This window comes from Blennius ocellaris (genome assembly GCF_963422515.1).
Source record: "Blennius ocellaris genome assembly, chromosome: 18".
Taxonomy (NCBI): Eukaryota; Metazoa; Chordata; class Actinopteri; order Blenniiformes; family Blenniidae; genus Blennius; species Blennius ocellaris.
The window spans coordinates 5,330,363-5,355,180 of record NC_137667.1 but is presented as its reverse complement, the minus strand read 5'-3'; the positions used below and the strand labels follow the sequence as shown (position 1 = coordinate 5,355,180).

General features: G+C 41.5%; 1 protein-coding gene across 1 annotated transcript in view; it reads right to left on the bottom strand.

Moving 5' to 3' along the window:
- Window positions 1–24,818, bottom strand: part of plcb1l (phospholipase C beta 1-like) — a gene marked incomplete at its 5' end in the record, with an annotated part of 110,584 nt that overhangs the window by 9,561 nt on the left and 76,205 nt on the right. Inside the window, 23 exons of the mRNA XM_080514485.1 lie at window positions 2,479–2,565; window positions 2,654–2,711; window positions 2,822–2,911; window positions 2,996–3,072; window positions 4,442–4,610; window positions 6,794–7,013; window positions 7,352–7,405; window positions 7,714–7,852; window positions 9,972–10,087; window positions 10,175–10,279; window positions 10,696–10,795; window positions 10,936–11,100; window positions 11,194–11,348; window positions 11,451–11,575; window positions 12,327–12,411; window positions 13,096–13,192; window positions 13,433–13,503; window positions 13,949–14,035; window positions 15,089–15,263; window positions 19,200–19,284; window positions 19,665–19,747; window positions 22,458–22,615; window positions 23,991–24,137. Of these exons, the coding sequence (XP_080370611.1) occupies window positions 2,479–2,565; window positions 2,654–2,711; window positions 2,822–2,911; window positions 2,996–3,072; window positions 4,442–4,610; window positions 6,794–7,013; window positions 7,352–7,405; window positions 7,714–7,852; window positions 9,972–10,087; window positions 10,175–10,279; window positions 10,696–10,795; window positions 10,936–11,100; window positions 11,194–11,348; window positions 11,451–11,575; window positions 12,327–12,411; window positions 13,096–13,192; window positions 13,433–13,503; window positions 13,949–14,035; window positions 15,089–15,263; window positions 19,200–19,284; window positions 19,665–19,747; window positions 22,458–22,615; window positions 23,991–24,137 (2,648 nt within the window). The remainder of the gene's footprint in view (window positions 1–2,478; window positions 2,566–2,653; window positions 2,712–2,821; window positions 2,912–2,995; window positions 3,073–4,441; window positions 4,611–6,793; window positions 7,014–7,351; window positions 7,406–7,713; window positions 7,853–9,971; window positions 10,088–10,174; window positions 10,280–10,695; window positions 10,796–10,935; window positions 11,101–11,193; window positions 11,349–11,450; window positions 11,576–12,326; window positions 12,412–13,095; window positions 13,193–13,432; window positions 13,504–13,948; window positions 14,036–15,088; window positions 15,264–19,199; window positions 19,285–19,664; window positions 19,748–22,457; window positions 22,616–23,990; window positions 24,138–24,818) is intronic.

The window sequence follows — 24,818 nt, the reverse complement described above, 5'->3', positions numbered from 1 at the left end:
GGCCCTTTTATATGGAGTTTGCGTGTTCTCCTTGTTCATGCATGACATTTCTACTTCCCACGGGGCAAAAACAGGCGTTTGATGATAATTTGTGATGCTAAACTGCCCATAGGTATGAATGTGATTGTCTATCTGTCTGTGTTTGTTCTGTGATGGACTGGAGACCTCTCCGGCATGAACCCTGCCTTCAACCATAGTCAGCTGGATCCAATCCAGTGCCTGGAGAACCCATGTTGGCTAAAAACCTTGCTAAAGGACGAATGGATCTCAAGCAGAAGTGTGAAGATAACACATTAAATGTTCGAGCTTGAATATTTTCTGCTGCCTGTCTTCTGACGGCACTGTACTTTGCATACAGATGACTGATCTGTTCCATGAGAACAGATACTGCAGAGATAGCTGATTACCATGTAATAGCCTCCTCCAGGAGAATTAAATTTGCCACAGTCCAGATTTTTGGTAGCAGTGGGTGAATTTTGTGGGGAGTACACAGCATTTCCGAAGAGAATAAAATCCCACTGCAACAAAAGCAAGCGGCAGCAGCAGCAATTCACTTTACCCGTTTCTTGCGCGTGTGTAGTAAATTACACTCTGATGGCACTTAAACAAACAGTTCATTGCAAGTCAGTGTTGATTGAAATTGGAATCGCTGTGTTATTGGCAAGAAGCACAAGGAGCTGCACCAAAGATGAAGCTGGGCACCGCAGCACAAGAAGAGCTCTTCACACGAGCGATTTACAAAACACATGGATGCTTCAGAAAGCAAAAAAAAATGTGACTTTCTCTCTCACCTCAACATACTACCAAGCGACTACATTTTACTCTCAATACTTCATTTCTCCTGACTGGAGCTATTCGGAACAATGTGGGGGACCTGCTGAATGTGAGCCGTTGGGTTGAATATCTGCACTACACCTCCCACACTCGGCTCCGAGTGGTTTCAAAGGAACAAGGAGCTGTCACTTAGAGTGTGGGTGGATATGGAGCTGTCTCCAACAGGCGACTTCTGATTCATGTCCGTCTTTAAAAGACACAACGTCGTGAGTTAGATAGGATGAATGCACAGTAGGCTCTTCATTTGACACAGAGAGACATGGCAGATCCTGTGACTCCTACAGCTCTCACTATATATGCCAGCCTGATTTATACACCTCATTATCATCGTTACATGGTTGGATTCATTCTGTTTTTCTCTTTGGTGTAAGGGCACATTAATAGAACATGCGCTGGGACAAGATCTCCCTTTACACAGTTCAACCAACTCCAAATTTAAACATGTTAATAATGCCAATAAAGCCAAAAGACAAATGCAATGCACAGATTTTTGTTAAAAGCCTCTACGTTAATGCGATTGAATTTATGCTATATTAGTGCTCAACACAAGGATGCAAGAGGCTTCTTACCATGCTCCTCAGCTGCACAACCGTCCTACAATGATGGCGACAATGACACGATTTGGAAGTGTGCAACTCAATCAGGAAGTCATGCTGAACCTTGAATAATCAGACTGAAGCACCCACTCTACTCCCACATCAATACTGTTGAAGGACTAAAGCATCTGCAGCATGTAGACTCTGTGCTAAAAGGCAACAATCAGCTTTCAACAAGCGTCGTCGTAAACCTCGGTGTAATGCACATCATATATCACAATCATACGCAGCAAGCATGCCTCTTGAATGAACACTTGTTATATCAAAGTCAAGATTCAAAGAGGCAACACCTCACTCTATATTTTAATTTGATGCGACTATACTAATCTTACCTCAACATGGTTATCAGAGGTGTTTTCTGCAAAGAAATCACAAGCAGCCAACACTGAGTCTCACTAAACCTACCCCAGATTACCACCTAGTGGTTGAACTATGTAATAAGTATTGAGGCACTTTTGACTGCTTGTTCTGAAAATGCATTTACAAAGAGTGTCATTTGTGCAGAAATGACAAAATTGAAAAGCGATGATTCAAAGATAAAATGCTTGTGTGTTTTTTTTTTTTATCAAATCATTTTTAGAGCTGAATGTGTCGCATTAGTTTCAACTGAGAATTGGCAGCTTTTCTATTCTTATAATTGAAAAGAACCTTTTGATATATTTTCTTCTGGTCTGCTGATGAAGGGGCTTTAATCACTGAGAGAGGCAAACAGAGTGTATAATTAGAGATTATTATTATGCAGATTTATAAATCTGTATTGTAATAAGAATAATTAAGCAAATGGAGGGAATATATTGGCTAAAAAGGATGGGGTAGTTACTGTTTACAACCACAGTTAAATAGTGTAATCTCAAAACAAATTACAGAGCAGAAATAAAGGAATGATATGATATGACTGTGATGGTCATTCTGCAGAAAAGAAAGGCTGAAATGATGCTACATGTGGACATTTGACTGCATTTGGGTTAAAAACCAGTGTGTGCAATGTGAAAAGCTGAACTTCAAGTTTCATTCAGTCAAACTGTATTATTACCAGAAAATGACTTACTTTTGGCCTTTCGTCTAAGATCTGTTGGCGGACGTCCTTGTGCTTCTCCAGCAGCCTCTCCTGTCTTTTACTCTGTGCATCTTCCAGCTTAACAAACAGCAGAAAGCATTTACATATGATATGCCGCACACCTACAGCTGGAAAGAGGAAAATCATTATTTTGGATGATGCTCACCCGTTTGATATACTGCACCACCTCATTGACAAACGATCTGTTGATCTCTAACTTCTCTCTGTGGGGAGAGATTCAGGATCAAACCAAGACCACTGTTGAAACTGAACACAATCTTTAGCCTCTAGCGACATCTAGTGGCCATGCTGGACTCCCAACGTTTTCACTTACTCCTCTGTTACATTCTTGTCTTTCGATTTGGCCTCGTTGATCTTCTCTTGCCGCTTCTTGTCCATTTTCTTCTTTAGGTCCTTCTTTTCTCTGTTGGTGGTGAAAATAAAGGACAGTGCAGAATGAAAATGCCATTGCTTTTGGTAAAAGGTTGAGCTGCTGGTGCAGTCTTACTTCTCACAGATGTCTCTGAGCTTTTTCAGCTGAGCACTCTGGCATTCTTCTGCTATACTGGTCAGCTTCTCAACCAGCTGGAGAGAGAGAGAGAGAGAGAGAGAGAGAGAGAGAGAGAGACAAAAAGGGACATAAGACACACACTTCAAGATAATATACAACACTCAGATCGGCTATGTGACACAAACTACTTCATGCTTGTTGCCCGTGCTCACTGTGCACATGCACTGGAGCAGAAGACATAATTCCCCCCCCCTAACATCTACAGCACAACATGAGCACAAGCAGCAAAGTGATCCCACAGGGAAACGACCTGGAGATAAGAGGATTGCTTTATTTATTTGCTTGACATAGTTAGTCCGTGCACGCTTTTCTGAGCTCCAGAACAAGCAACAGACTGTCAGCATTATCTCGTCCAAAGCAAGTTAGGACAGGCTCGTGTCTGCATGTGCCATCTGCCTGCTTGTTTATATTACGTATGATTACACGTACTGTCTTTGTGGGACTACGACTACTGAGACTGCCTACGTTGCATTTGTGCTAATTAAAATGACCTCAAAACGTTTTTTTTTTTTTTTTTTTATCTTATTTGTTACAGAGAGATTGGCAGCACACATATTCAGTATTAGAAATACAATTGGTGTGATGCAATGATATAAAAAAAAACAAACAGTGATTTACGCTGCAAAATAATATTGTTACAGCTGTTTGAATCCATAGACAATGACAAAATCTGTTTTTACTCTTTGTTACATACAACTCATTTAAAATATCTTCACATACAGCATGCAATTATCACTGTTGTTCCTATGATTTTTAATGGAGCTTATTTTATCTTTTTAATTCATCTCTTATTACATAAATGTTTTTTTCATTTTACCCTTCAGTACATGCATTTGATTTAAAGTTTTTCCTAAAATAGATTAATTAATAGATTTTATTTGAATCTGGGTTGCATGCAAAATGTTTTTTCTACATGAATTAAGTTAAATTGTGTATTTTAAAGTACTGTCATAATTTCCAATATGTCAATAAGGTTGAAGCGACAGCAAACAAATGTCAGGGTCTGGGGTATGCTTCTTCCAAGCATGAATATGTTTCCTTTTAATTTTGAAATAAAAAAATTGTTAGTTGAGTCTGAATGAATACCCGATGCTGCAGAAAGTGTTGATGTTTTTAAAAGCAAGTTCTTTCAATTCAGCTTTATTTCTTTGAATTAATGAATATTCTGTCCTCATATTGTGGGCTTATATTTGCAGCTATTGTTATTCGTTTATCTTGCTGGCATGTTCTCCCATTTTATCTCAGGTTATTTATTGATTCATTTAAAAATAGATTCCATAACAAATGGCCTGCTTTATAAATAATCCGATCGATAGACTGACTGCCAGCTGAGCTGGCCGTGACCCGTACGTGTGTGCGTTCTGTGCGTCGGTGACATCCCACCTGCTTTATGTGCTCTCGTTTCTGGTATTTCTCGCTGTAATATTGCTCCTGTCGAAGGGTGAGGAGCTGCTGCTGCTGCTGCTCCTTCAGCTCGGACAGCCTCTGGTTGCATTCCTGGTCCAGATCACCCAGTTCCTGGTCCAGTGTTGACAGGGACTGTTCGGATCGGCTGCAGACAGAGATAACGGCCCAGATGCACACAGAGAAAAACAAAGTGTACACGGGTTAAAAGGGCTGTTTAAACATCAGTAGCGTGATATTTGATATTCCACCTTCCCTCTGTGGATAAATGCAATGTGCTGATAAAAGTGTGTGAACTGTTTGTAATTTCAAGGATTTGTGAATTAATTAGTTCAAACTATAGACAAGCGTCAATGACCATCTACAGTGTCGCTTGAATAACGTAAACTTTGACTTTAAGGATTGGACAAATCTCTTTTAGCAGCAACATAAGAAGTTTTGAATCATTCTGACTGACAGAACTGGTTCAGTTCAGGTAAAATGATAGGAAATCCACTTTATCAAGCTCATTTTACAGCATTTTTGTCCCCTCCTTCAACAACTGTTTTTTCTTTTCTTTTAGTAGATTTCCATGTTCGGGGTTGTTGTGTCCTGCTGTGTCACACAGCTTCTACTGAACGTCAGTAGATGAGCAGCCACTCTGACTTCATCGTCGAATCCATCTGATTAAACTTGGGAATTCACACTTGCTTTAATGGTAGCAATAGATCCCCGGCTCTTAAACAACAAATCTTTTAAGAATAATGCCGGAATGCAGTAAGTAACCTTCTACGACACACACGCTGCACAATTTAGCCATTGTTTGATCAGTCCACCGTCTCTGCAGTAGCATTGTGAATTGTTAAAGTGGTGTTTTATCACCTTCAGACATGTTTGTTTTTGGAAAACAGTGGCTTCCTTCCTCACGTATTCCATCGTGCAAATTCAACATCATGCACATAGTTGACTTTTGCACAGAGTGGTAAAACTGATCCAATTACTTGGAAGCTTCTCCTTTCTTTAGCTGTGCAATCTGTTTTGTTCCTTTGTACTTTGCTTGGTGCTTACTTCTGGAGAGTTTCCCCAGCCGAGTCATATATCTTCCAGTGGACAATTTGTAAAACTGCAATGAGCTACGTTATTGACCCCGTTCCTGTCTCATGTAAATCAATGGTGACTGATGGAAAGGTCTTTGAAGAGCTCCATTCTGTGAGACATGATTCATATTGTCAGATGCTTCTTGTGAGAAACGACCATCAATTTTTTTTTTTTTTAATAGTCAAGTAACCGAGTTCAAATATAGTTTCATTCACTGAAGTTCAAATTTTAGACCTCATTAGCCAAAAGCTTTACTTCCATATGTTTAATAAAGATATGACATTTACCATTTGCTTTTGTAGATTAAGTCTTATTATGTTTTGTCTGTGCATACATGAAACTTAGATCAGATGAAATGTTCATGCATGATTATGGGAGATCCACGCATTTCTCACGCCAACGTACATATTTCAACAGATATGGCATCAAATATTCTCACGATCAATAAAGTAATATCCTTTTCACAAAGAGAACTTTCTCTGGCAGAGGTGCCAAAACACTGCTCATATTTGAAGACAAGAAAGTGACTTGTGTGAAATGTGCTATTTTCCTCCAAGAACGCCCCTCCGAGGTCCACACAGGCTGAGGGGCCTGTAATCTCCACTGTGGACTGAAAACTGACTCTTCAGTGTGTGATGGACACTCCTGAGGGCTCTGAAACTCCCCGAGGCTCCCTGAGGCCTGGACTGAGTCTGAGCCTTTCATTTATATTCTGTGTGGAGCTAAGTCTCGCTCTTTGAGGGTAACTTCTGGCTTCAGTGTGCTTGTTTTTTGAGCGGCGCCAGATGCAGAATGAACTATTAGTCTGTGGCAGACAGAAATAATGAAAGAAGAATGAGCATAGAGCTCCATTAAAAAGAATTTAGGGAAATGAGAGAAGATTGTTTATGCTGTCTTCTCTTGTAGTCAAACGAAGAAAATTCACAATTTTCTTTTTTTTTTTTTTTAAATAATGACTTTCAAAGATGCCAAGAAATGCTTCTCGTTCAAGCTGTGAATTTCATGTATGAACAGACTGCAGAGCGAGTGCAGGCGGTAAGGGTAACCAAAATGTGTTTATGAGTGTTTTTTTTTGTTTTAGTAAAGGCTTGCGAAGTTATGTTTAATCTCCAATTACTTGCAGGATTTTCTTTTTGTTTGTTTGTTACTCATCGTTCTGTTAAAGTGTCTTGTTTGGATTCCCTCTGAACTTCTGAAGAACGACACGAACAGGAGCGAGACATCTCGAGACACAGGAGTGAAACGGCTACCTACCTTTTCTTACCATCTCGTTTGTGGCTCTTCTGCAGGGCAGAGCGCCGCCGCTGGTGCTGGCTCTGCAGCTCGGACACGCGAGCCGTGTGCTCCTTGATCAGCTCGCTGGTCTTGCGGTGGTGTTTCCGGACCAGCTCCTTCATCTCCTTGTACTGTTTTCTCTGCTCCCGGACGAAGCCCTTCTGTTGCTTCAGCTCCTCCACCGTCTGAGCCTCCAGCTCTGAGGACACACACACACACACCGCAGGGCACAGGGACGGGGTTGGGAGAAAACATTTCTCAACTCAGATTCAATTGGAATTAAAAGCTATAGTAAGGTGCACCTGTAACATGATCTTTCATTTTATTTGCTCTGTAATACTGTGTAACTTTAATCACACTTTTTACTGAGCACACAAACTGGCAGGGGAAAGTTCATAAAATAAAACTGTTCGCAGTCTCAGTTGGCCAGTTGCAGTCCTGCCCATCACTTAATATCGCACAAATTAAGGTGAAAACAGATTTTCAATATCAGAGAGAGGAACCTGCTCGAAATGCTTTAAATGAAGAAAACCTTACCAGTGAGGACACTCTGAATGATGTCTTCAGTTTTCACTGTCGGTTTCAATGAGCCTGGTACCCAAAAACACAAATTCCCCTTGATGAGTTCACAATTGGTCGCATAGTGTTTTAGTGAAATATTTTTCTTTTTTCTCTTGAGAAAGATCTCAGAAGGTTTTTTTTTTCTTTTCTTTTTCATCCAAAACATGGCACTCAAAATAGTTGCACGGTACAGAATAATTAAATACATTTATATATTCATTTTAGGTCACAGTACTTTAGTTACATATTTGGAATAAGACTGTGCTGTCATCTAGTATCATGTAAAATTAACTGTTTTCATTTCAATGCAGTGTGCCCATGTGTCGGTCTGCCAGTACCTGCGGACTGAGGCTGGTGGCCGACCAGTGAAGGGGGCTTCGGGGCAATGATGGGCGTGTGGCTCAGTCCGTTCTCCGCGGGCGTCATCACCCTCTGGTCCACCTTGGACTCTGCGGGGGCGTCGCTCCCTGCTTCCACCTGGCCGTCACAGAGAAAACTGGATGTGATGTCACACCAATCACTATTACACCACTTTACAACACGCTATCAATGCAGAAAAAGAAATATAACACATGATCCTGTTCTGAGATGCTTATGAGTGGTGATAAGAGAAAAAAAAAAAACACCAGCAGCCACATTTCTTTTCAGACCATCACTTGTTGCACCTGTGTCCTGCACGAGAGTTTGTAGACATAGCTCTGGTAGCCCACTCTCAGCATGGCTTCCTGTGGCGGCGCTTAATTTCCCGTTGGCTCGCTCGAACCTCCACGCTCTTATCTCTCCAACCTCAATGTGATTTTAAATCACCGCTGTTTCTAGTCGTGTTTGCCACATCCCTTTCCTCCCCTCCCCGAGTTCTCAGCACTTTACGCGGCACGCCGCTGCCGCCTTGGCTCACTGTTGCCATGGTCACAACAGGAAACATCCCACTGTCGGCCCGCCTCGTGGGTAATCGCATCAGCTGGCAAAAACGGATAAAAGAAGTCCCCCAGGAACTACCTTTCTTCCCAACCCCCTTTTTCTAATAACCCCAGATAACCGAGTCCCGTTGTGCCTCTCATCCTGCATTTATCTCTGCCTCAATCTTAGAAATTGCTCTCGCGCCTCCTCTCAGATATCATCCTTTTGTCTGCTCCCTGTTGTAATGCACCTACATCAATCCTCCGCTACTTGTTCCAGTCAAATCCATTTTGAACTGAGCCGTTCAGCCGAGACCCTCACTGTGCTCTCAGTTCCCTTCACATGAACCAACTTTTCTGGGAAAATCATTCCTCCTGCTATTATTGTTGAACATAATGACTCATTAGCGCAGTTTGCACCCTGACCTTTCCTTGTATGTCAATTTTTTTTTTATAAAAACGGGCAAGACTTGCTCAAATCTTTGCGCTGCTTGACATTTAGGTGACGTTCAAACTGACGTATGTGTGAAAGTTAAAGGTCAACTCAGTTTCAAACTTTCAGTCATGAATGGAGTCAATTACGTCAGTTTGTGTAAAATAATTCAAGTAATTCTATGTTTTCCCCAATGGAATCAGACACATTTTTTTAATTAATCTTTTCCCTGTGACACAAGCCATTACACTTGACAAATGTCTGACAAATTCAGGAGTATATATCTTAACTTTTTTTTTTTTTTAACTCATTTTGGCTCAACAGAAGACTTTTTAAGTAAGCAAACTTTCAAAATTCTTTCTTTTTGTACTCGAAAAACAAAATCTAAGTAAAGTGAGCTTATTTGTGGCTTTGTATATCTTCATTCTATTCATGTGTGGTGCTTGGGAACATTGATGGCTTATGGGTATTGTAGTATTTGGTGTTTTGGCTCACATTAGTGAGATAATTCATGTTTGGAAAAAATTTTTTTTTATCACAATGTCACTGTATTGTCTTCAATACTAGATGTATTTGTGTAAAGATACAAATTTTGATTTTAACTGTTGATTTCACAGATTAAATTAAGCGAAATGTACTTCTTTGTTAAGAATTTACTGTTGGAAATTACAATATTTTTTGCACATTGCAGCTATCAATCATTTTGATCTTGATGATACATTTTTAATCGCGGTGAAATTCGGTAAATGGATTATTACATGATATTGTGCGGTCTTTTCTGTACGCATTCCATCACATTCACCCGTTTCCTCACATATCACAGCCACATTTCCACATCAGTCGGGATGGATACTACCATTGGGAGTAACTTGAGTAACTCTTTAAAACATCAAACATGTAGAAAGAGCGTTCCTATCTGCAGTGTTTGATTCTATCTGCTTTCTTGAACCACGACAACAGACTTCATGTGAGAAAAAAAAACCTGCTATCTGACGCTGCAGGTGGATGTTTGACAAAACTTGATGAAATGCAGCAACAATACTGCAGCGCCTGTAGATGCAGTGCAGTTTATCATGGCCGACCGGGAATGAGAAACGGCTTTAAGTCTGCGGATTATATCTGTGGTGAGCACCAGTGGTGATTCATAAGCCGTCCTCTCACAGCACTCGCTCTGGTGGATGTGGGTTTTTAAAGTTTGCCTCAAGACTACATTCACTGGTCGCTTTGTTCTTTTATTCTTCAAACTTTAATGGAGATAGTTCACCTCTTTGTCGCCCTCTTCCTCTCCTCCCTCCTCCAGTGTGAGGGCAGCCAGCTGATTGGCTCTCTGCTCCATCAGGTTGACGTAGCGGATGGGATTGGATAAAGCCTCGATGACATCTGGGACGCAGTTTAAAAACAGCACTGATTGCGATGCACTTGTAAAACCGTTGTATTTCTGCTACAGCCGTGTTTTATACTATTTACCTGCAAACGTGTCAGGGACGTAGTCTTTCACTTCAACATATACAAACAGCGTGGGCAACGTCAGGGACTGGTTCTTCTCATTCCTCAGACTGATGTAGTGATAGCCTGCAGGGTGTCACATTATCAGCTCATGTCACAGAAAAAAACAACACACAAGTATACTTGACTACAGCGGATGCTAAATGTTCTTCTTTCCAATGGTTTGGAGCCATTCATGACATCCTTAGCTTCTTAAAAAAATATTTTTACAGCTGGATTTCTAAAATACAAAGGCTAAAGATGCATTTTGCTTTCATATATTTTGAGGAACTGCATTGATCGGAATTTAACCCTCAACCCTCAAGCGTTTTTAATGTCTTTATTTTTTTAAATATACATCGTGTCTTTATAAATACAAGATATGGTCTACAAAATGTTTTTTTTCTCAAATATGAGGTGGTTTTATATGCAGACTAATATGGTAATTTTCTTTTCTTTGCTTTCTAAAAGCAACAGCGGCCGTGAATGAACATTGTTTTTACCTGGACGGATGGCTGAGACAGGAATGATACGGTGGCCAATAAACTTCCCTCCTTCTTCAAACACGGCTATTCTCAGAGAAGCAAGAGTGGGCAGCACAACCTAAGAAGAGCATAATAAAAAGGCACAAAAAGGCGAGCGTCAGTATATTTGCTTCATCATTTTCAAACACCAATATCATATCCCATCCTCAAGTTGAAATGAAAATGAAAAAATGTTCTGAAACTAAATCACTGCCTCACCTTCTTGAAAACAATAGCCTCCTCCTCCCACACAGGGTTGATAGCGTTGCCCTGAGAGGTCTTGGTCTTGAAGGCTTTTCTCTTCGTGTCCACCGGCAAGCCGAACATGTCCATCTCCACGTACGTTCCCACTTTCTTATCTGACAGGAACTGGCCGGAGATGATCTGGAAGCGAAAAAGCAAAAGAGGGGAGTGTATAATAAAACTCAGACAAAGCTACACGGGGACAGAAAAGTCGACTGGAGACTTTGCACACACCTTTACAGACAGCGTATTGGCCACTATCCCATCAACTGTGCTCTCGGCAAAAGGATCAAAGTGCTTATCGTGACGTCTCATGAACTCCGGTTTCAGCCTGAAGCCACATTTACCGTTGTACTCGTACATGCCCAGATTTAGCTGCATTGACAGATCTGAAGAGAGATATTGACAAAAACTTAAGGTTTCAAATGCAGACAATGTGAATAAAGCTGTTGATGAGAAACGTAGAGGTGCGTTTGCTGGCCCGTCCTCACCGATGGTCTGGAAGTTGAGAGCCACGAGCTGACAGCCAGCGTTCCAGAAGAGCTGAGGGTTGTAGTTTGAAGAATCCACTCGAGTGCCTTTAGGGTAGATCCTGCTCAGCTGCATCTTGTTGTATCTGCACACAGCTGGTTAAGGCGAAGTCCCCATAACCAAGAGGGAAATAAAAAAACAACAGCTGATGCACATAATGAATGCCGAAAATGACGGCATTTACTAAATTCGATTTACATGGTCAGTGAAGATTATTTATTTAAGTGAGCAAGAATACAAAAAATTAAGCTTGGATGGACAAATGGGTAGTTATATGCTATAATTATCCTCTCAATCTTAAGTGGTCCCGTAAAAAAAAACGGTAAATTCTGAGACAATAATCTGAGATGGACGCAACATTTCAGGCTGATTTGCTTATGATCAAGAAAAAAATGAATAATTGGCTGCTTTTGGCAACAGAGTAAGTGATATGAGTATTAACCAATGCATCTGCAGTACATTAGTAACAGGCGTTGTGAATCTTTAACATGAGAGAGGGAGCAAGTACAGTATATAGTGAATGTACACTTTTAGTAGAATGAATAAAAATCAAAACATCCTGAATGAAACAGTAGCACACACACACATAATGGATCAGCCTTCACCTTAATCCTGATACATCTAACCTGCTTAAGGGGAACGTTCTCACCTCTCCAGACCTGGATGGAAATTATATTCACTTTGACGCTAATTCCTTTCAGCTGAAAGTGTTTTGTGTGTCTACAACAATATATCAAAGGAAGAGAAAACAATTATAGCACATAAAGAGCCTATTTCAAGACTGTGAGTTGTGTTACGTATGTAGTATTTCTTCATGAAAAGTCAGAAAAGGATACTCCACAAACTCGACTGGGGATTTAGTCAGTTGCTCCAAAGCTTTGGTCTCTACAAAGGATGACATCTGGTAGCTGCGATTGATCTCTGTGGGTAGAAAGAATGAAATATGAATCATCAAGTACAAGTTCTTGTCGCCTGAGCTGCATAAACTCATACTGTCATCAAGCAATATCTTCACTCGAATTAAAAAAAAACGTCTCCTCCATCAAAGAGTCCACACATCATCAACTAGTTCAGAATGAAAATTCCAGAAAAATGGAACAAATACATTGATGAGTTGGAAAATTATTTTTTTTGCCTAAATTAAAACTCAAATCTGTGTTTTACAAAATGAAAGGCTGCATAACAGAAACTTTCTAACTAAAAGCCATCACCTGTCAACAAATGACATCTCATGTGTATGAATCAGGCAACAGCGACACCCTTTAAAAATGGAGGAAATCCAACAAAAGACTTTAATTGGTACAAGCCGAATGATGTGAGCAGCGTGAGCTTGGAGTCATTAGCAGGAGGTTCACTCTCAGTGTGTGAGAGGGGATTTAAAGACAATATTTGACATTATTCAGTCTGGCCTGCTGGGTGAAGAAGTTCCAATCACTATGCAGGAAACACATGTATAGTTTATATATGCACCCCTGGGGTAAAAATAAGGTGGGAATATAATACACCAAAGGGTAATATAAACTCCCATCCCAGCAGCAAATCCACCCCGTGGGTGTCATTTTTCTTCTGACATACAGTTCACAGCAGTTCGTCATTGCGACGTACTTTTGGAACTCTCGAAGCTGTTAAACTTGACAGGCTGGATGTAGATCACCAGGTTGGACATTTCTTCAGTGGCGAAGGCCTCGCTGCCCGCTGTGCCCTGTTTGCAAAAACACACAGGCAAATTAATATGCGAATCCAAAGCCGCACAATGATTTACCGAAAGGCCAGTCCGAATGAGTCACACGACTAATGAGAATTCATGAACTTGTTGCCACGAAGATAATCTCCTTATTCAGGGTTGTGGAGAGATCAGTGGTAATTATTATCAGTCAATATCAAACGTGGACTTCAACACAAAACAAATACACTAATGAGTAAGTGTCTCGCATCACCAGACCTCATCCATCGACCCCTTTTTACAGTCGTCATCGTCATCATCTTCATCCTCACTTTCCACCTCCACTTCACCTGGAACACGAATTTACATTTCAAATCACAGTTTGCAGTTTTAGTTGTCAAATACAAAATGTTATGTTTGGGAATGCAACCCTGACTTTCACATTGATTTGACAGCCTTCAAATAGCGAAATACTGTTATTGGATAATTTTTGATCCCAGAGTTTTAAAATCAGCTGCCTTCATTAAGCATAAAACACTAATTATGCTTGAGCTGACAGCTTACAAACTTGTGGATGAAGGAAATTAATTTTATCACTGTTGGTTGAGCTCGACCCAGGCTCTGCGCCCACATAATGACGGATCTGCTCTACATTTCCGACTGAATCCGAGGTCACGCCGACAGAGGGAATTAATTTCAACAGTGCAAAGGCTGAGCTGACCTATAGCTTCTCCAGCTGCCTAATGAGCTCCAGTGAAGACTGCAGTCTCTATTCATGTCATATGTATGACTCACCAATAGACTTTCTGCCCTGTGGTCTCAGGTTAAGCTCGGCGCCTTCAGACGGCTGTGAAGAATCTGCCATCTCGTCTTTAGTTGAACCTGTGAAATGAAAAAAATTAAAACAAACAACAAAAACCATTTGCTTTTCTAGGTCCTTAACATTTAGAAATTACAGCTTGACTCCCTTGCAGTGTCGTCTTACTTTCCTGCACTGAAAATTCATTTAAGGGTGGTGCTTTCTCTCGCTCTGATCATTGATCTTCCCATAATGAGTCTTTTCAGAGGGTTAATGACTTTGAAGGGTCAGTGTCAATGGATTTACAGCTTGTGCTGCCAGGTTATCTACACCAGGGGGCAGTGTGGTTGTTTGAAAAAGGCAACTTCAAGCTGCAATCGCAATAAACTGAAGAGGGGAGATTTTAAGAATGTATACAACTGTATGCACACACACACACACACACACACACACACACACACACACACACACACACACACACACACACACACACACACACACGCACGCACACACACACGACACGACACGACACGACACGACACGACACTTATGAACTGATGCCAAAACTGACAGTAGCACAGAACGAATAAGAGAAAAATAAAACCAACTGAGCGGCTGTAAAAATATAAAAATCCATAAATTAAGATGAGACAGTTACAACTTGATGTACACACACACACACACACACACACACACACACACACACACACACACACACACACACACACACACACACACACACACACACACACACACACACACACACACACACACACACACACACACACACACACACACAAACACATACACACACACTTGCAGGCAGTTACTGGCCAGTGTTTAGGATGCCCCAGTGACCAGCAGTGCATAAGCCTGACAGAAAGTGTATGCAACAGCCAATAATACCCCCAGCTGATGGAGAGTGCCATGAAAATGACGAATGATAAACAATAGCACTGCTTCGCTCGAACGATCCGGTCTCTGGACGGCATCGGGGGCCTCGGTCCACAGAGCAGATGGACCCCAATAAGCTCGATTTTAAACCCAAAGCGGCACATATCGGCAGGGGCACGCCATGGTTTGATGGCTTTGTTAATGGCGGATGGGCAGATGTGAGATGGAGAACGCAGTCGTACCCGCGCTCGGGGAGGAGGGCTCGCACACACTGGAAGAGTCGCTGTAAGTGTTGGAGACTTGCTCGGAGAGTTTCTTCTTGGTGCTTCCATCCGTCTTGTGGTGTTTCTTTTTGTTCTTTACCAGGATCTTCCCCATCAGCTCCATGGGGCTGGGCAGCGGCACGCCAGACTCCAGCTGAGGGAGACAGGTGGAGAAAACTCATTATATCACATTGAGAGGAAGGATTTTTTTTGGGGGGGGGGGGTTACTCTTGTATGAATGTGTGATGAAGCAATGTGAAAATGTGACAGACGAATAAGTGAAAATGGCTGGAGCACAGAGTTGTGACAAGTCAGGTTATTAAAGGGGAAAAATCCCACCTTACGGTGTGCATACTTTCGTGGCCGCTATTCGCGAATGGCGATGTCTCCTTTATCTGTGTGAGGGGGTTGTGGTGTGGGTGACGGGGCTCTGGGGCTTCAGCGTCAAATGCACACTTTCTCAGGGGAACGAGCCAGAAGTGGGCAGATCTTTGATTTATTTATGGGTTACACTGTTTTTGGATTACATAGTTTAGTGATATTAATAATTCCCCATCGAGAGAGTTGACAGTGATGTTGAATACACACAAAAACACACACACAGCTACTGAGTTTACAACTAATCAGCTGTAAACATAACCTCCCTTTAAACATTTCCCAGTTTTTCTTGAATTCCCTCAAAGGGCAAGAAAGCAGTGATTCACACACCAGCTCCAGCCAAGATTTGCTCTCCAATAAATTAGTTTCTCAGCTGCTACGTGCCTCCAACTGCACCTTTCTACCGCTGCTGCTGGGAAACGATACAATAAAGAACATATATCCTGTTTGCACCGAACTTCCCTCAAACATATCCAGTAAAACACGACAGTGGCTGTTGCATGAAATCTTAACTGCACTCAAATGTGTCCTATTGAATTAACCTATGAATCACCTCTGTGATGAGTTCAACATTGTTCCTGAAGTGTTTTTTTTATATCATAAATAACAAGGAAGTAAAATATACCTTGAGTTAAAAAACAAACAAAAAAGCTTTAAAAAACCTGTTGGAAAGATTTATGTACTTTTTCATTTCACCCAAACTGTGACGGCTTCCTGCAGGAGGTGAAGTCACTGTTTATTTACTTCCTACTTCCTCATATTTTTCACGTCAAAATCTTACGAGGAAATTACAATTTTTCCTTGTATGTCCAAATTCCAACGATAACTGATAAAATCTGTTATGTTCCTCCTGTCCCTACTGTTGGGACTTTGACAGCGACAGTCACAGTGCCACCGTGTAAGAAGACTAATGTTCATCTACTAAAGGATTGATTTGTGCACTGAAAATCTGATTTCAAGCACACAAGTCGGGAGGTCAATATTTAACTTGCTAAACTTATTAAACCAGCCTTATTAAAACTTGAAAAATCCATTATGCATGCACTGAAAGTGGATTGTGCTGGAAAGTTTGAAACACTTTGCAGCAAACAATGATGAATAAATTATATTTGCATATTAACTTTTCACAAAAAGATAATAGGAGGTGTCTTCTAAGTGTAATTTCCCAATTGAGCTTTGGGACCACATGGGTGCAAAAATAAGGTTGTAAAAATTAACTTTTACATCTAAAGAGGGGTAGACGGACATTTACGTCGCAATTCCTGACATTGTATTTTTTCTAGGACTTTGATTGGCTATCATGGCTTCGTGCATCCTCGTTACACTGCCCCCTGCAGGTTCGGAATGCTCATAGTAGCTCTAAACCAGGTGTATAAATGAAGATTTATTTATTTTTTGTAAACGTAGAGGGGGAAATGTCAATTTTTGTAAAAACCTGGTTACGTGTCAACATGCCCTGTGGAAACTTGGCGGAATGAATTTTCATAGATTTTTATAGAAAAAACTAAATGGAAGGATACTCCAGGCAGGCACACACAAAAATGTCATCTTGGGTTTTTTTTTTTTGTTATCACTAAAAATCTGTTTAGAAATCATCAGAAAAAAGCTCGAAATTACTGCTTTTGTCAAAGCGGAATGTCGATATTAAATCTAGCCAAACAGTCACGCTCTCACAAAATTAATTAGTTTGTCCATTACAGTCATATTCAGGTGCGTTTTGAAGTCAGGCATCTTTTCAAAAGCGGAATGTATCTCTTCGTATCTGTCATTGCAAAAGCTCCAGAATACACAAGATAAGTGGGCCTGCAAACGCAATGACTGTAGAGTAATGAAGTCTTGGATTAAAGGTGAATCATCTCTCCATTATGCATTGCGTTGTTAGTCTACTGGCTACTCTCACTCCAGCAGTTTATATTTGTTCTTCTCGCGCCCATATTTTTCTCCATCTCGCCTGCTCTCCTCTAACGAGAACCTCTCACCCTGCCAATTCTGCTCCGTCTGCAGATTAAAACTAAGTCCCAGCAAGATGAAAAGGACTGCAAGACAAATAGTTCTCTCAATATTTCATAATTTTCCAGCAATTACAGTGAATCAGATTTAGAAATATTGCTTTCGAATACTGCTTTCGCAATCAAACGCGCAAGGAACCAGATTTGTAGAGCATTTTAGGTGCTTTCAACACTCTCAGTTTAACTGGAAAATTCAAAAACAACAAAGAAACAACAACACTTTACGAGGCTCCATTGTTCAAACTGAATGCCAGCTTTGTGTGGTGGAGACGCTGGAGCATCTCATGTTCCTATGAAAACTGTAATCCCCTTTATTCTCACTCTGAGCTGCACTGGAACCAATCATGCTATATTACCCTATCTGCCCCCGTCCCGATGGACTTATGGAGCCGATATCCCATTCGATGCGGTCCATACACGGCTGTCTCAATGCCAGGGGGGAGTGGTTGTCATTGCCCTCACCTTTCCCTGTTATTACATGCTGAGCGGTAGAAATCTCATTCCTCAATGGCACTTTCTCTGGCTGTCTCTCTAAACTTTTCCCTTGGTGTCTGTCTCATCATACCCCCACCACCACCCCTCCTTGTCTCAGCCACTCCATTCAAAGGGCTTCTTCCTGATAATACTTCAATGTCAAATCCAGTCAGAAGGCTGTAATTCTCAGCGGGCGGTGTGTTTGGCAGCCGGTTGCGCTGGAGGAGCTCCCTGTGTGTGTGAGATAATGCCGCAATCCGACTGCCGGGAACTTCAGCTGCTCAATCGTGTCAGACCAACAGGGACATTGACGTCCCCGGTGAATACCACAGGGGGAACAAGTGGCATGTTGGAGTACATATATGTGCTCGAGAGGTGTGTTTTCATGTGTGAGCCAGACACCATTACAGGTGTCTGGAGTGTGTGAGAGGGGAGAGCTTGTGCCACAAGTGTCTACATTTCACGTAAGTGCGTGCGTCATTACACAAAAACGCCTTTTGGGAAGGGAGGAGGGTGGGCAACAGCTTTCGACCACAAAGGGACAAAGCAAGCTTTTGACTGGTCGCCATGGTAACAGAGGAAAGGCTGATAAAGGGCGACCAAGACCAGCCACGTTCAGATTCCAGCATGAAACACCTTCATTTAATCTTAAAAATTTTTTAAAAAGCGTTTGCAGTCTCTCCTGTGATGGCGGAAAGGTGACGCGAAGGAATAAAAACGACTGAGGGTGAAATGATTGAAAGTTAGCCTCTGTAAACAGCTATGTGTGTGTAAAAAAAGAAGAACGAAGATAAGTGGAAAGAGTAAGAGACACAGTGTAAAAAAAAAAAACATTTAGGAAAGTGCCCCGAAGTGACAGAATGAGGATGAACAGCGACGACACGTCTTGAGAGCTGCCGGGGGCATGTCGATACAGTGCGATATGTGAAAAAGACGGAGAGGGAGAGTGGAGAAGACAACCAGTCAGAATATTCTGTGTTAAAAAAAAAAGAGAAATGAAGACATACAATGTGTGTACATTAAAGACGGCCTGTACATCTGTACAGGAAGCAGTTTTTGAGGGCACTTTGTCTGAATCCCTCCCTGCCTGGGAGTTGTATATTGTAGGTATATGAGCGTGCATGCTAAAAAGAAAGAAAAATGGGTGTAGTATGGGAGTAGAAGAGCATGCATATGTAATGTTTGTTTTTGTGTGCGTGTTGGTGTGTGTGTGCATCTTATGTACTCACAGGATATTTCTCCAGAGGCTCTGTCAGTAATGCATCTCCAAATATTGACCGACAGTACTCTGCCATCTTAGCCTGCTGCTTCGGTCTTGAAAGACATCACACACACACACACACACACACACACACACACACACACACACACACACACACACACACACACACACACACACACACACACACACACACACACACACACACACACACACACACACACACACACACACACACACACACACACACACACACGCATTATTTCCACCCCCCCCAAAAAAATCACTATACTGAATTCGTATGTTGCTCTCAGAATCCCCTTGGAGCCATTAGGGATGAAAGGACCAATCACAATCTTCTCTCCAGCTTAGTGGCTGAATGCAATAAAAGACTTATTTGACAGGGTTTACTGATGAGCAGCACCCATCACTAAGATCAACAACCCTGGGCCCCCCGACTGATCCGCTGACTTACGAGTCCACGTGGTTCTCAAATGACAGGATGATGGGGAAAGGTGAGGTCTTGAAGGCACACTCTGCGATCGCCTCGATCACCTCCTAGAAATCCACAAAACAAGAACAAATAAAAAAATCTGAGCTGTAAATATGTTTAATAAAGCCACTAAAGGTGGTGTGAGGTTATCTTGATCTGCACAGTGTAAAACAACAAGGTTTGGTCTTGGTTCATGCTTTTGTTTATTGATGGCAAAAATAAATCAGCAGGTAGAATTTATAATAAATACAGTATTTATTCTATTAAATTAGAAACTGGCGTTATAGCCAGTAGAACACAAATAACATGTTCAGTATTGAAACTGAAACTTTTAACAATTTTCTCGGAAAAATTATCTAATGTTGAATCTGATGACATCAACGCCTTTTAGAGCAAAACAAAGGGCAGACAATTCAACAAATGATTACAATGACTGGAAAGACGTTTGTAACATTGGCTGAATCTAAAAGAAGCATTTCATAATAAATAAGCAGTGACTGCATCCAGAAATCGTGGAACAACTTCAGGAAAAATGTCTTTAAAGACTGTGAAAGGCCCACCAGTTTACAAATATAAAGATTCAGAGCACAATAAACATTAATACTTAACCTCTGTGACGGCGCATTAAAGACTAATGCATATATCTACATGGCCTTGGGAACACGTCCATAGATCAGTTCAGCTTTCAATGAAATGATTAAATGTCTCACATTCCCATATCGTCTATGCTCAGTTGGAAATTCATGAGATTCAAAAATCATTGCCTTTTTAGTGCCATCGAGCAGCCTAACTTTTTGGGAGTTGGGGTTTTCTTGATTCTGCTGCTAAACTTAAATCTAAAACCTGCAGACAATGCAAGAGGAGTAAAGACCCCCCCCCCCCCCCCCCCCCCACACACACACACACACACACACATTGACAGTTATTATGGCTCTGTCATTGCAACACTTCCAACAGTGCAGGTATTCTGTGAAGCCGTATTTCATTTTAACACTGGAGGCTGTGAACATGATCAATAGTGCGCACCAAAGTGCTTCTAACATACAAACTTCAGCACAGTGGTGTTACCGAGAGCCGAGGGATGAGCCGGTTCTACATGTGAGATCAGATTTCTAAGCCACTGATTGCTCGAGCAAATTACATCGTTATTACAGACAGCGTCAGTTCCTTCAATGCATTAATTTCCATTTGCTCAATCTCCCCCTTCTCCTCTCTTTCTCCATTTCCCTCTTCCTCTAATTCAATCACGCTTGTTTAACTTCTTCTGTTACTGTCGTTAGATCTAAATTTCCCCCACTCATCAATCATCAATTCACACACATTTCTCTTATTTCCTCCCATCGCTTTCTATGCCATTAGATTTTTATGGCCTCCTCTTCTTTCAAAGCATTTTGTTTTTGTCCTCCAATCTTTGGAGACTTCAATTAATTGCCCCTCAGCGAATCTCTTTAGGGCTATTCAGTGCACACTCGTCCTTTACGATTCGCCATCTGCTACATGCAAGACCCCCTTTTGTTTCTTCTCTTATTTTATTATTTTTCTATGCATTCGTCTCACATGTTTTGCTCCCTGCTGAATATTACGACGGTGCCATTAGTCACTGGAGGTTTCTCAATTCAGGAGCCGTTTTTTTTTTATACTTGGTCAGTACAGACTGCCGTTGCCTCGCTTGATTCAAATTACACAACAAATACGGATGTGTGTAATCCAGAAAATTATAACTCTTCTTTAGACGGGCTCTCGTCACAGTTGTCAGACCCGCGTTAAGCTACTGCTAATGCGCAAAGAAGCCTCTAATGCAGCTGTGTCGCTCTATTGTGAAACGGTTTGTTACCTCAGACTGTGATCATCATCAAATATGTCTATGCTTCACAGGGCACATTTATTCTCTGCATGTTTACCCTTCACACAGATCATTTCAATTTATCTGTTCGCAAAGAGAAGCAGAATTAGCCAATGGGATTGTTACTGGAGCATTTCTTCATCAAAGTCAGTGGATCTTCAGCACCCGACTGAAGCGTTTCGCTTTTAAACGATAAGAAAAGAAGCGCACAATAATACTAACACTGCACAGGTAAGTCTAATACAAGTTAGCATATGTTCTTTTTTCAAAACATGTGCCTCATAGATATTTTGTCCTACATTTCTACTTGGCAAAAAACACATTAAGCAAAAATGTGTAGAATCAAGTGAAAACATTTTAAACATAGGAAACAAGAAATTTTAGTCACTTTTACTCTTTTAAACAGGTATTATTGTAGAGAAACTGTTTATGTGAGCCTCGGGGGGTTTAATTGAAATGATTTCGGCTTAAGTCACATGATTCTTATACAATCTATTTGATGGACTTTACTGGAAACTGTTTGTTTTAAGTAGGCAGGCAATCCATGAGTTATTGCTTTAATCGACCCCGCCCTCCAATCCCCGCCCCAAAAAAGAACGTTTTGAAACTAAGATTAACAGAGAAATGACAAGTGATGTCATCAATATCGAATGGTTTCTATTTCAGTGGGGAAAAAAAAAAGAACTTTCCTCTTATTTTTTGAACAGAAACAGAGCAAGACATTTGTTCAACCAGAGGGAGCATGTGCACAGAAAGCACATTACGTCATGTGGTGTATTACCCAGCATGCCCCTCACTGGCTCTATAAAGAAACACATTAAAACACATCTTTACGGGAACATGGACCTTCTCCTCCTCCTCCTCGTTTGCTCCCCCTGCCGCCCATCAAAGCCTTCACCTATAACCCCGTCTCCATCCTCTCTTTGTGCTACCTTGAAGGAGATTTCAGTCGTCATGGTGAAGCCATGAGTGATGACAGGCTCTTCTTCTGTGGTGCGACCCTTCCAGCAGTCCAGTTCGATGCAGCGGCAGCCGGAGAGGAGCACCTGCTTGTACATCTCGACAGAGGAGTTGCCTGCGAGCTGGCCGGCTGTGAACACACACACACACGCACACACACGCGCACACACACACGCACACGCACACACACACACCACTTCACATAACTGCTGTAGCGATCCCAAAGGCACCGGAATGCCAACAGAAGCCTTTTCCTCCCACTTTCTAAGAGCTCATTAACTGTATTAGTTGCTAACATGCAGGAAAAACAATAGAATTGTGTTCATCTGCAGCAAGCAAGCAAATCTCATCACCCCATCACCATTAGCAAAGCAATTATCTCCTCGCGTTAGCAGCAGGCCTTCCTGCAACACAAGTGGAACTGTGTCAAAGTGAGAGGCAGATCTGTGTTCTCACTTCAGGGTGCATCATTCATTTCTTCCCCCTTTTTCATTTCCTTTCGCACTTTAAAAAAAAAAGTCTCCTCTTTGACTGGCATCTTTAATTGAATCCATTGGGGAAACGCTTTCGTTGCAGAATGAGCGTATATTGTGCATTGAATGAAATGTTTATCTAACGTAGGTCAATGGGATGAAATCCGTCAACATGAATGAAAACGTCACTCATGCCGTCGGAAGCATTTCTTGCCGCGTGGCACTTTCTCATCACGTTATGAAATACAAACAGGCTCCACATTTCTATTTCATCTCTGTTGCAAGAATGAAAATACTTGAACCCAACGACTAAAAAAAAAGCCCACAACAATATCTGTGGGAATGAAATCAAGAAGACCTGCTATTTGTTTTTCCTCATTTCTCAGTTTTGCAGCCTATCAACCAAGGCTGTTACAGAAATTCAATTTTTTCCATCACTGGAGAAATCTGATGCACTCGAAAGATTCAATGCTCTCCAGTTCCCTCCTGAATAGATTTGAATAGATGAATGCTAATGTCCATTGAAGAGAAAATGGCCCCTGTATTATGCCTGCTATGCTCGCGCACTGCTGGGAACCAGTTACTGTGACTACCAGTCCAAAGAAATATTTAACCCATGAATATCAATGAATGGAGTCTCATGGCACGACTTGATAACCTCTTGAGGGGAAACGCCGGGAAGGGGGGCCTGGTATGCACCGGCACGTTTGATTGACTGACCTGCAAAGGTGAAAAGCTGAGTGTGCTCACTTGTGCAACTATAATTGTGTTTGTAAATGAATGACTGATCGGTTTGTTTATTGAGGAGTAGACGACACACCTGTGCAATCAGTCAGGAGTTAAATCAATTCGAGTGTGAGCATGTGCAGGAAAACCGAGCAGATGCCACTCTTTCCACATAAAAGAAGTTTGTTTATGTCTGTGTGTGTGTGTGTGTGTGTGCGTGTGTGTGTGTGTGTGTGTGTGTGTGTGTGTGTGTGTGTGTGTGTGTGTGGTGTGTGTGTGTGTCTGTGTGTCTGTGTGTGTGTGTACCTGTGAGGTATGTGTTGTGTGAGGAGTTGATGAAATAGTGGGAGAGGGGAAGGGTCATGTCTTCACTCTGGTCCAGCTTCTCAGGGGGGATGATGCTGTTCTCCTCTCCGCTCAGGTACCGGGCGAAGCCTTCCACCGAGATCTGACCTGCAGGAACACAACACAGTGCACTTCAGTCCGGACAGATGTCCAGAATCCAAATCCCGTCCCTGGAGACAACTCAATGTGTCCAGCTGTCCATAACTCTTCTGATCTTGAGCAATATTCACATTGGTGCAGAGAAGAAAAAGGTCAGATTGGTTTTTTTTTCTTGTCGAACTCTTTTTTGTTGTAACATTTCTTTTTGCCGGAAAACTCCATTGCAAAGTCCAATTCTTTCTCTTTAAAATGATGCCGTATTTGTAAAATAAAACCTGCATTCGTGGGATGGGTAACACAGATGATTATGTGGGTTGCAAGAATGAAATACTTGTCAAATCTCCTCTGCCAATGCCAAACAACTTTTCTGTGATGTTGACTCTTGTTGACTGTTTGGCATTATTTAGTGGATTGGATCATTTCAGCCTGAAGAAACAAGAGATCCTGCCAACAGTTTCTTAACTGAACAAACATCCTCTTCAGAAGTATGTGGAAGAGCCACACACACCATCATTTTCTTAATTTTAATTTTTTTGGGGGGGTTAATTAAAATGTCAACAAATAGTTGCACTGTTTATAGGTTTGTTCCAGGGCACCGTGTCATATTTGGAATCAATTTAAAAAGATATGAGAACACCAAACTGGTTTTAATCCATAGCTGTAAACAACAGCAAATAAACTATATATACT